Raw genomic sequence first — 12,492 nt, forward strand, 5'->3', positions numbered from 1 at the left:
GTAACACCCTTCCTTTGATGGCCTTATTCTTTAATCTTATCTTTGTGTGTTGTCAACAACTGTCTTTAATAATAATTACAATAGACACCAAAACAAGGAGGAGGAGGTTTTATAATCTTATAGATACCAAAGCTTGATATAACGTAACAGAGATGGAGTAGATATCTGTTGATTGTTGTGATCGGCAATAGTAACCCGTTACTCATAGATATACCTCTGATTGATAGTATTTGTTAAGACTCCTCAAATTAAGAACTTGTCTTCAGATCTAAGCTTTTTGAACAACGAATCAAATCATAAAAAATAAATTTTATTATTACCACCACAATGTAATAATATTTTATTGGTATTGATTGAACGTTTTGTAGTTATATATGATTGATTGATCATGGATTGATTGATTAGTTAGATCTACTTAAAGGGTGACCTTCATCTTATGAATGATTGGGCAAGTCCGATTGATCCCTTTTGGCTGCCATTTTTTTTTTTCTGTGAACGGCTGGATCAATCATCTCCACTATTTTTATAACCAATACTGAATGACCACCATGAATAATGATCATTATAAGATATTGTTTATCATGATATAAGGAGTATATTATATGATATATAAACTATATAATAAAAGGGATATATTGTACAAAGTCAGAGAAATAAAACAAACTAATAAAAACAAACAAACAAACAAACAAACAAACTAACAAACAGTGAAGAACAACCAGATGAAAACAATCAAAAATTAATACTTTTAGAAGAGAAGAGAAGAGAAGAGAAGATAAGAGAAATGTCAATCAATCAAACAAATAAACTAGAATAACCAAATGAACTGAAATACATTCAATAAGATACATACCCTCTATTGATTACTAAAATTTCTAATCCAAATATCACTTTCTTCATGACCTCTCCATAATCTACTTATAGTAATTCCTAAACTATATTTCTTCTTTTCAATTTCATCTTGTTTCATTTTTAATTTTTCAATAGCTTTATTAATCTTAGTTCTAGTTGAATAATCAATTTCAACATTATAGGGAGGTAAAAGATTTAATAAAAATTCAATTTCTTTATCTATTTTAATAATTCGTTCTTGATATTGTTCATATTTATATTCTGCTATTCTTAATTTTTCATTTTCTTTAGCTAGATTTTGTTCTTCAAGATGTTCAACTAAATGAACAGTTGTAATTTGAGATTGTTGTTGTTGATGGGAAGATTTATGGTTGGTGGAACTTGTACGGGATGAATTATGATTATTACTATTTTGAAGTACAGGCGATGGTAAAGGTGATTTTATTGGTTCATGAGATACTTTTCTTACTGTGAATTTAATAGGTTTCTTATTGTTAACTTGTGATGTTTTCTTTGGTATATTTAAGGAATTATCTATGGTTTGTTCAGTTGTTAATCCTTTGATTAGTTTACCAGTGGAACTATCACTATGAATGGAAGAAATGGTTGAAGAAGGAGAATTAAGGACATTGAGATGATCATCACCATTAGATGGTGCAATAGTTGTATCTGTCATATCAGTTGGTAAATGGATGGATGGCGGAGTAATATTGTTGTTGATAGATAATAATAATCTGATAAGGTTAGTTGAGATGAAGTAAAGATGAGTGCTTGGAGGTGAGTGACGATACAGATGATGACTTGATGTGGTGGTAGTGGATAGGTAGTAGGTAGTAGACAGTACTGTGTAGTATAGTAGTAATAGTTATAAACCGTTGTCAGTTACTATCAAGAGAATTAATTGATAATTAAAATTTTAATGTAATTAATTTTTATTTCTTGTCTCTTTATTTAATTTGTGGTGTCTGTCTCCTTCTTCCATCTTAATTGGTAAAAATCAAAACAATCAAAAAAAAAAAAAAATAACGCGTCACCAAAAAATATAATTAATTTCACTATGAACTATATAAAGCTAATGGGGTGGATGTAATGGGATGTAATGGGGTGGATGAATTTCAGTTACAACTACTAATAACAGATCTTTAGTATAACTTGATACTATTACTCAATAGTAATATTGATAAAACAGTAATTCTATGTCATTCTTATTCACAGTACGGTGTATCAAATTTGTTTCATAGTTGAGTACTAAAAGTAATACGATTATGATGTAATAATCCTCCTAATACATCCTGAAGTCACCGATATCAAATAAGTTTTATTTCCTATATCATCACAGTTAGTTACTGTAAATGTAAATGTAAATGTTGTTTGTTGTTTGTTGCAATTTCTTTATCCTGGGCGCTACCACATACCACCCCCAATGATGACCATCTCAAATTTGACCTCGAAAAAAAATCTAAAGCTATACCGATTACAATTACAAATTACTCTTGGAACCAACTAAAAATGCCAGAAGTACTAAACCTCTCTCTATCTCAACCGTCAAATCATGTCATAACTCACTTATACAACAACCAAGAATCCCATTTACCTTATAAAAAGAATGCCATTGTCAATTATGATAATAATGTATTCTTATCTTCATCAAGAACTTCCAATGGTCAAGTCAATTATACTCCCAGAGCTTTGATTTATGATTTTCAAGGTGGTCTTGGTTCATTACTGAAATATGAATATCATGATCCTATAGGAACATTCGATCATACTGTGTCCAATTATCAACTCATATCAAATACAAATCATCAAATCTTACCTAAAAATCAATATCAAATAAACCTTGATAAAGGTGTTAGTAATGATGGCGATGATGATTTATTAAATGTTAATAATACAAACTATTGGTCTGATTATAATAAATTAATCTATTCCTCCAAGTCCCTTAATACCCTTCAAAACTTCAAAATTTCATCTCATACAACCTCATATGGTCAACATAAGAATTTTAAAAATTTAACATTTAATAATTATAAAATCGGAAGTGAAGAATTCTCTCAAGATTTAAATCATATCGATCTTCAATTAGATAATTTCCGATATAATTTAGAAAAATGTGATAATTTCCAAGGGTTAAATGTATTAACTCAATTGAATAGCGGGTGGGGAGGTTTCACTAATCAATTTTTAATTTCTATCATTGATGAATACTTCAATACTACTACTGCCAATAATAAACATAGTGTTTGGATATATGGTTTACATCCTTATATTGATACATCCGATTCTCATCCTTCGAAATTGATTAAAACCATCTCTCAGATCAAAACTATGATTGAATTACATAAAAATTGTTCCTTACTTTTCCCCATAAATATGGATGAATATTCCCCAAATTCGTTATTGAATAGTGATGAATTCAATCATCAAAGTCCATGGCACGCATCGGCTATACCGTCTATGTTCATCAATTCTATATGGGGGATTAATAATCAAGCATCATCGGAATCAACTAGTAAATCAATGAGTTTAATCGAAGATAATTTAACAAGAGGATACAAAAATAGAACAATTGTTAATGAAATTAAATTACATAAAGTTGATGATCCAGCAAATTTATCTCAGATTAATAATTTAATCTCCAATGTTGATATAAGTGAATATTATTATGGAAATAAAGCTATCCCATCTGAAACGTTACAACCGTTGGATTTAAGTATGCCGAAATTACTTCCTTCAACAACCAAATCAATGACAAAATATTTCGTTAAGAATTATATCATACCTCAAAAACATCAAAAACAACTTGATGAGAAATTACAAGGGTCAACAGAAGGTGATGGGGTTATTAAAAATGTTTATAAATCTCGAGATATCACCGATATACTTAAAAATGATACTTTCCCTCATCGTATACTTTCTTCCAATGTGAAATCCTTTTACTCAGAATTCAACATCAATACGGACTTCAAACAAGATTTGAAATCTTATAAACAATTAATCTCCAATGTGAAGTTAAATCTCACCGACGCTATGGATATAATGGAAGATAAATCAGAATTAATCGAAGATATCGACGCTTTGATTGAAGAGTATACCATTGATTATGAATTAAGTGATGAACTGGATGATGATGATTTATAGACAAAAATTATATTACGCATATATATATAGAACTAATAAACAATCTATGAAATAGTCTTTTCAACTAAATAAATGTTATATTCATCTTTTAAAGTTTTCATAATTGGATCATTAAGTTTTGAACTCATTGGAGCCAATAAACCTCTAGTACTTAAAGTACCATCTAAAATTTGTTGAGTAGCAACGGCACATGGTACACCAACTAATTTAGCCATGGATGAATAACCACCTGGAACACCATAATCAACTAAAGTAGAAGTTCTAACTTCAGTTTCACCATTGGCCCATTCAATACCGAATTTATGTTGTAAAACAACTAAATCTCTTTCCCCTTCTTCATATTGCATTAATTCTTCTAAGGTGGCACATAAAGTATCTAATGGATTACCTCTTGGAGTAGTTGGATTTTCAGAAAACAAACCTAACCATTTTAAACCAGAAATAATTCTCTTTTCATCATCAACGGATTCAAATTTAGTTAATTGTTGAATCTTAGCAACAATATCTTCTTCGGAAGTTGATTTAGCACCAATTAATTTACTAGTAGCTTCATTCCAAGCAATTGGTTTAGAAAATAATTCAGATGCTTCATCTTTTAAGAATCCAATATCAACTAAAACTTTAATAAATTGGGGGAAACCTTGATATCTTAAAGTACCTCTAATAACAGTTTCAGCTTCTGGAATATGATATAATTCTTTATAAGTGGTTGAATCTCTATTTGGATAAGCAACGAAAGCAAAACCAGGATAAATGAAATATGGTTGAGCAGTAGCCATTAAATCTTCTGATTTAACGTTAACAACATCACCACCTTTCCAATAACTAGCAGAATTTCTTAAAGCTAAAAGAACCCCTCTTGATGACCAAGAAAATTTATAACCTAAAGGATTATCAGAATCTTCTGGAGCTGGTAAACCACCACAATAAGATAAAAATGAAGTAATCTTACCTTTCTTTTCATGAACTTCTTCAATGGTTTTAACAGCATATAAATGATCAATACCTGGATCTAACCCAATTTCATTCATAACAGTAATACCAGCATCATTAATTTCTTTTTCTAAAGCTTTTAATTGAGGATTAATATAAGAAGTAGTAACCACATGTTTCTTATTTTTAATAGCAGCTTTAACTACTAAAACATGATAAGTATAAGGAATTAAAGAAATAACTAAATCAGATTTAGCAACTTGTTCATTTAAAGCAACTTCATCATTAACATCTAAGGAAATGGCACCAGCAACATCACCAGCTAAAGCTTTGGCTTTAGATAAAGTTCTACAAGCAACAGTAACTTTAACATCTGGGGTTTTAGCTAAGATATCAACGGTTGGTTTAGCAACGAAACCAGATCCTAATAAAAGAACGTGTTTAACCATTTTGATTTATGTGATTATCTGAATGATTCTTATTATTCAATTGAAGGAGAATATAAAATCAATTGAAGAAGAGAAATAACCTGATATATGTATAAATTGAAAAAAATGAAATTTTTCATATAAATCAAATCTGGTCAGAAATAAAAATTGATAACGGACGGTTAATTATCCCAATTGGGTATATTAGCCTCTTATGAGTCAACTCTATATACAGGATGTGATATCATCACATCCATACCGCAAATGAACTGGTTAATGGCGGTTCATATACCTAATTAGGATTCACTGAGAGAGGCTTTTTTTATTTTCTAATTTTTCTCAGTCTGTCTGTTTTAGTTTGCACCTTTATTTTTGCGCTTTCTGGTAAAAAAATATATTTGGCACTTTTGAAATTTTGATTAAAGTATATGAAATTGTAATTAACTCTAATGACAGCCGAATTATAAGACTTTTTTTGTTTCATCGAAGATCTCAAATTGCTTGCCAGCCTCAATGTTGTGTAATTGTTGGATTGGGCAAATGCGTTAGAGTATGAAATAGTGGGGGAGGAGAAAGAGGAGGGATATAAATCGCTTAAGCTTGAATTAACCATAATTAAACTTCTTTAGATCAGCAAGAACTCCTCTCTACTTTTGGAGCTTAAATATGTATTTCCTAGTCGAATAACTTCAAACAGAAATATCAGTTTGAAGATCAGATATAATAATTTTGAAATGTGGGGCCACTCTTTGGCTACTCTTTTCAAATATAAACATATCCTGGATAATCCTTCCCCACTTGCGCCTTTTTTTCTTGACCGGACTTTTCACGTTTTACAAAAATGGATCCCTTCTAAAAACTCTATTATAACTTTTGCTAAAACTGCCCCCAACAACAATGATTTGGGGTCATGTATTGTTAAATGAAGGAGGTTATTAGTTTTACCGATATCATCATCATCTTGTTCCTTCCATTTATGACCATCTGCGAGTTTATGCGTTTTCATCCAAACAATTTTAGGTTTCAAATGATTCCTTCGTATAATAAGACAGGCTTATATTGAGAATGGCTTTTATGTTACTTTGTGATATGATATTGACTTGTTTAATAGTTCGACTTATAAGCCTATTGGCTTGAACGGTACGGCTTTAGATGATATGGAACCTGAATTATTTTATAGCGGCAGTAATATTTTTTGAAAAAGACCCCACTAAATAATACCACTAAAGTAAACACTATTCACCCTTAATCAACTCCCCCAACTTAAATTGAATTTTAGGATTTGTGGCATTCATTTGTTTATTGTTGTAATTTTTTATTTTCTTGCCGATTATTGAAAGATTGCGAAAAATAAACCATTTCATCCCCACATTCTTATTATTATTATTATGAGGCAGTCCCAAACTTTAATACTCGGAATGGAATGAAGATGGATTTTATGATAAGTAAAGTGTATGATACGTAGTTTATCGAATGTATAAATAGTTACTATAATTCTATAATTGTAAAAATATCAATCACGTAAAAATAGAAGTAAGACAATCTAAATAAGCGAAAATGGACTTAAAACATCAAGCTTCTGCTTCAACATCAATAAAATCTGCTATTGAAGTTCAAGATGATAGAATCAAACATGATATCTTCAATGATAAACCAGATTTATCCCTTAAAGCGATTCGGAAATATTTTGCCACTCGGTTTTCAACTTTATTTGATATTCCTGTATTAAAATCTGAAGAAAGATGGTATGAAATAATTAATCCTATTCCTGGATTAAAATCAATGTCAAAACAAGATTATAATTTTTACTTTTTAGGATTTTTAGCTTGGTCAGTTGATTCCATGGATTTCTTTTGTGTTTCGGTTTCTGCTCCTGATATTGCAAAAACTTTAAATGTTAGTATTACTAAAGTTACATGGGGTGTTACTCTTGTATTAATGTTTAGATCGGTTGGAGCAACGATATTTGGATTAATTAGTGATTATTATGGTCGGAAATGGCCTTTCATTGTGGTTTGTTTCTTATTTATTATTATTGAAATTGCAACTGGATTTGTTAAGACTTATCCTCAATTTTTAGCAGTTCGAGCTATATTTGGTATATTAATGGGAGCAATGTATCCAATTGCCAGTGTTACAGCATTAGAAAATCAACCACCAAAAGCAAAATCAATACTTTCGGGATTATTTTTACCAGGTTATAATTTAGGTTATATTTTTGCAATGATTTTCTATAGAGCATTTGAAAATAGTTATAAACCAGGAGAAGGATGGAGAGCATTATTTTGGTTTAGTTCAGTAGGGGGATTTTTACTTATGATCTGGAGATTTTTCGTCCCTGAATCAGAAGCATTTTTAAGATTAAAACAAAGTAAAAAGATTCTTAAATCTCATGGTCAAATCACAGGTAAAGGATTGTTTAAATCATTTGATAAAAGTATTCTTATTACGATTAGAACCGAATGGGTATTATTTATTTATCTTGTTATTTTAATGGGAATTTTCAATTTCACAACTCATGGATCTCAAGATCTTTATGTGACGATGCTTACCAATCAATATGGTATAAGTCTTAATCAAAAGACGGTTATTATTGTGGTGTGTAATCTTGGTGGTATTGTGGGAGGTATAACTCTTGGACAATTAAGTGAATTATTTGGAAGAAGATTAACTATTTTAATAGGAACGATTGGAGCTGGAGCCTTTTTATATCCATCATTTTATAATTCAAAACAGAATTATCCCGCTTATTTCTTTTTAAATTTCTTTGTGATGGGAAATTTTGGGGTGGTTCCAATTCATTTATTAGAATTGGTTAATGCTACCCATAGAACATTTTTATCGGGGGTGGTTTATCAATTAGGTAATCTTGCTTCATCGGCTGCTAGTACGATCGAAGCTAAATTAGGACTGAATTTCCCTATTAAAGGTGGTAAGCCTGGAGCTTATAATTATGGGAAAGTGATGTGTATATTTTCAGGAGCTATATTTGCTGCTATGTTAGTTGCTATTATATTAGGACCTGAAAATTTTCATCGTGATTTAAAGATTCATACTGACATTACTGATGAACCATTAGAAGACGATGAATATGATGAAGATTATAGTGAAGAGCACCATCTGATAGAGAAGATGAAAGTAGGTGTTGAACATAGAGAGGAGGTATAGTCTTACGGTGAGTTTAAGTGTATAATTTATACTGGTTTATAAATAATATTATCTATCTATCTATCTATCTATCTATGTCTATGGTAGCGCTTGATCGCATTTTTTTATCACATGCAATTTATAGATTTAATCAATTTAAGCACGACCAACAATAAAAAAACCTGGAGATTAAAATCCTATACGGATCATAAATTGTTATACGGTACAACCAAATACAGACAGACAGACAGACAGACCAACAAATTTTTCAGATTTTAATTTATTTTGACTCGTCTGACATTTACGATTTATTTATTTTAAGATCTTAGTTCTTTTACTTCCATTGATCTATCTATTGATAAGCTAACTTATTCCTCCTCTGACATCATCATACGATCGATCCTTACCACCACCATGTCATACCTAATTGAAGAACTTATTGAATTACCCCAAGATATCATCTATCTTGCCACCAATTTCACTCATTATGTCAAGTTTGATCAACAATTCTATTACACTTTAGGTTCAATTGCTTTCAATCCAATCTTTTGGAATATCGCTGCTCGTTTAGAATATAATACTAGAATCTTAACCAAATTATCATTTGGAAGTCCAAAATTAGGGTGTTATGTCTTAGCTATTACCATTTTTTCATTAGGGATTTATCGTGATCATGTTTATCAACAATTATTACTTAATCAACCAACTTATCTCCCATTTGAAGAATCACTCATCATTAAAGGTTTAGCTGGTATAGTGTTTGGATTTGGAAATATCTTAGTGTTAACTTCAATGTATGCTTTAGGTATTACTGGTACTTATCTTGGTGATTATTTTGGTATCTTAATGACAGAAAGAGTTACTGGGTTCCCCTTCAATATTAATGATAATCCAATGTATAATGGTTCAACTCTTTGTTTCTTAGGTACTGCTTTATGGTATGGGAAACCAATTGGAATTGTGATTTCATTATTTGTTTATGTAATGTATAAAATCGCATTATTATTTGAAGAACCATTCACAGCTAAGATTTATGCTGCAAGAGATGAAGAATTAGCTTCCAAGAATGTTTAACATTACTCTTGATGTTATTGATGGTTTGTTATTTTCGTGTTATGAAAAGATTATAGAGTTTTAAGAAAAATAAAAAGTACGTAATGTTTTTATTGACATACATATATGAATATATATATAAAATAAATAATGAATGTATATATATATGTGATTAAAATTATAAAATGACCATAAGGTATAAAAAAGTAAAAAGCTATAGAAAGAGACATAAATAGAGTGAGAGTGAGAGAATAAATTGGATGCAAAATCAAATAGGTATCACCAAAGACATGTAACAATCATCCCATAACATTCCTTCCATTACCTTAAAGTTATGGGATTTGTGCACACTGTCTGATATTTAAGAAGTAAAAATAAAAAAAGCAAAGAGAAAGGATAGAACTAAGAGAATTGGAATGAACCTGAAGCTCCATGATCATCAATATGGCGAAGACTTAAAGATTGGAACTTTTCTGAAGTTTTATGATAATATAATCCACTTATTGAACCTGGAATCATACAATTATAAGTGTTGCTAGTTGAATTGGAGGAGTTATCGTTTGCATCAATTTCAAACAATTCATTGGATCCAATATTCAATACAATATAATAAAATCCATCAAATGATGCTCCACTAATTTGTTTTATTCTTGAATCAGGTAATAAAAATTCTTCTTTCCATCTCATATAAATATATTGATTATCTTCTTCACCATTTTGAATTTTAATTAAACGTTTCATTAATAAATCATCATCTAAATCATTTAAATTAATTAATTTTTTCCAATGTTCAAAATCATTCTTCATATATGATCCCCATTGTTTATTTTCCGTAATGAATGAATATTTTCTAATTATTTGATCAGGATGAATATTTGATTTAGGATGATTATTTCTCCAATGATATTTATTTAAAGGATTATTAATGATTTCACCTTTAAAACAAGTTATAATTTCAGAATGATCTTCAGTTAAGCCTGAAATTTGTAAAAATCCTGTAACGGTTGAATTTAAAAGATCAACTGTTTTAAATTCAACTTTAATATGAAATCTTGATTTACCTGATTGTTGTTCACCAATGAATTGAGCGTTTGGTCTCAAATAAGTATTTAATAGCTTAGGTATGTTTGAGTTGGATGAGGATAATGATTGATATGAGGATGTTGTTGCAAATGATGATGGAGTAAAAGTATGGAAATAATCAAGTTTATGATGAGTTAAATTAGTATATAAAGTTGAAGATAAAGTGAATGAAGGAGATGCTTTTTGAGTAAATCTATAAGATGACGAAGAAGAATCAGTAATGGTATTAGTATTAGTATTAGTATTAGAATTAGTTGTATTAATTAATGTGGTTTGATCATAATAATTATCAATTGATATGATGTCCGAAACGGGAGATGCAGAACCTTCAGTATAATCTTGAATATTAAACTTATTTAAAAGGTGAGAAGAAGGATATTGAGGAGAAGTGAAAGTGGAGGATGAAGGAGGAGGAGGAGGAGGTCCAGATAGTATGGATGATGGTTGAACGAACGTATCTGGATTAGAATCATTGATATCAGTGTCTTCAACATTATCATCCTCATCTTTATTATTAGTGGAGGATATGGTGCGGGTTAAATTGGAGGCAGACGAATCATTTGAATTTGATGAACTAGACGATGCAGCGGTAGAAGAGGAGGAGGAAGAAGTGGTGGTGATCTTTGGATCCTCTTCTGGTATGGTATGATGTTCAGTCACTGGCATCTATAATGTTATATATGATTATGGAATGAAACAGTTTTGTAAGATAGATTAAAACTAAATGATGATGATGATGATGATGATATTTTTAAATTTTGAGAAAAGGGATAACACAAAATTGTTCTAGTTAAAGCGCGTGATTAGAACCAAAAAAAAAGTGTTATCAGTAATTATGATAAAGAATGATTCAACTATTAAGTAATGAAGATCAAGTATTAGTAGAAAAAGAAGAATAAAGTAAGTAGATATATAAAATGATAGATAATCTAGATGATTTATTACGGATATATGTGAATACCAATTTACTACACAGAGATAGGTAACAGATCAAAATAAAAATAATAAGCGACCACTTCTGATGACGATGAGGTTTTAACATATATATTTAGCCATATGACTACTAAGTAGTATCATAATTACCCATGAGGTAACATATTTTTAACTTTTTCAAATCTGATCTACTGATGATTTCAGTAAAATGGATGAGTCTTAATTATTTAATTTCTTTTTCTTTTAATGTCTGGAATTTCTTTTTTTTTGATTTTGTTTCTTTTTCCCTTTTGTGTAAAATGATCACTTGATCTCATTTACGACAGGACAACGGGAATCAGACAAAATCGAAATTTGGTTCAAATCTACATCTACAAAATGATTAATTTTTAGTATTGAAGTTATATATTTATTTATAGTTTTCTTTTGGAGAGTATTATTAGTGAGTTAATCTGTTAGTTAGTTATAGAAGTATCTAATAAATAAGCCAAAAATTGAACCTATATCTATATATAAAATCATTACGTTTATGAGAAACCATCATTACCATTATCACAATCATCAGTATAGCTTAACTCAGTATAACCATAAGCATTATTTTATAACACCATCTTACCATACCATGACCAATCTATCAATAACTAACTAAAGTATCAATATTATTAACGTTATTCAACCAGGATAAGTAATTGAAAGCTGCTGAAGAGAAAAAAATGAAAAGAAAATAGTAAAATCAAAATGGACATTTAGGGGGCTATTTGTATTGTTTTTTTTCTTCTCCAAATTAAAAGTTTCATGAATTATATTCTATATATGGTTCGAAATCTAAATATGGACTTAATAATGACTCATGCATTCATTCATTCATTGACCTCTAATTATAGACTTCTGAACTATACTCATTTATCAATGTTCCTCTTAT

At 29.8% G+C, this 12,492-nt stretch overlaps 6 protein-coding genes across 6 annotated transcripts; 3 read left to right on the forward strand and 3 right to left on the reverse strand. All coding sequences in view use genetic code 12, as the record gives it.

Annotated features, from left to right (window-relative positions):
- Window positions 1–856: 856 nt before the first annotated feature.
- On the reverse strand, window positions 857–1,528 carry DFJ63DRAFT_314024 (uncharacterized protein; the record flags this gene model as incomplete). The annotated part of the gene is made up of 1 exon (XM_064906277.1): window positions 857–1,528. The coding sequence occupies one exon, from the start codon at window positions 1,526–1,528 to the stop codon at window positions 857–859; it is 672 nt and encodes a 223-aa protein (XP_064760750.1).
- Window positions 1,529–2,361: 833 nt separating this feature from the next.
- Window positions 2,362–3,993, forward strand: DFJ63DRAFT_336201 (uncharacterized protein; the record flags this gene model as incomplete). Its single annotated transcript, XM_064908340.1, has 1 exon — window positions 2,362–3,993. One exon carries the CDS (start codon window positions 2,362–2,364, stop codon window positions 3,991–3,993), a length of 1,632 nt encoding a protein of 543 aa, XP_064760751.1.
- A 22-nt stretch (window positions 3,994–4,015) lies between these two features.
- LYS9 (saccharopine dehydrogenase (NADP+, L-glutamate-forming)) lies at window positions 4,016–5,468 on the reverse strand. Its single transcript, XM_064903787.1, has one exon. The coding sequence runs from the start codon at window positions 5,373–5,375 to the stop codon at window positions 4,038–4,040; it is 1,338 nt and encodes a 445-aa protein (XP_064760752.1). The 5' UTR covers window positions 5,376–5,468; the 3' UTR covers window positions 4,016–4,037.
- A 1,443-nt stretch (window positions 5,469–6,911) lies between these two features.
- Window positions 6,912–8,522, forward strand: JEN1 (Jen1p; the record flags this gene model as incomplete). The annotated part of the gene is made up of 1 exon (XM_064905197.1): window positions 6,912–8,522. One exon carries the CDS (start codon window positions 6,912–6,914, stop codon window positions 8,520–8,522), a length of 1,611 nt encoding a protein of 536 aa, XP_064760753.1.
- A 77-nt stretch (window positions 8,523–8,599) lies between these two features.
- On the forward strand, window positions 8,600–9,678 carry OPI3 (bifunctional phosphatidyl-N-methylethanolamine N-methyltransferase/phosphatidyl-N-dimethylethanolamine N-methyltransferase). The gene has a single exon (XM_064907087.1). The coding sequence runs from the start codon at window positions 8,916–8,918 to the stop codon at window positions 9,573–9,575; it is 660 nt and encodes a 219-aa protein (XP_064760754.1). The 5' UTR covers window positions 8,600–8,915; the 3' UTR covers window positions 9,576–9,678.
- Window positions 9,679–9,956: 278 nt separating this feature from the next.
- On the reverse strand, window positions 9,957–10,658 carry DFJ63DRAFT_288809 (glucose-induced degradation complex subunit; the record flags this gene model as incomplete). The annotated part of the gene is made up of 1 exon (XM_064905170.1): window positions 9,957–10,658. A coding segment is annotated over one exon (702 nt), but the record flags the coding sequence as incomplete, so codon positions are not given.
- Between the last annotated feature and the right edge of the window lie 1,834 nt (window positions 10,659–12,492).

The sequence above is a fragment of the Scheffersomyces coipomensis genome (genome assembly GCF_036884675.1).
Source record: "Scheffersomyces coipomensis strain NRRL Y-17651 chromosome Unknown DFJ63scaffold_5, whole genome shotgun sequence".
Lineage (NCBI taxonomy): Eukaryota > Fungi > Ascomycota > Pichiomycetes > Serinales > Debaryomycetaceae > Scheffersomyces > Scheffersomyces coipomensis.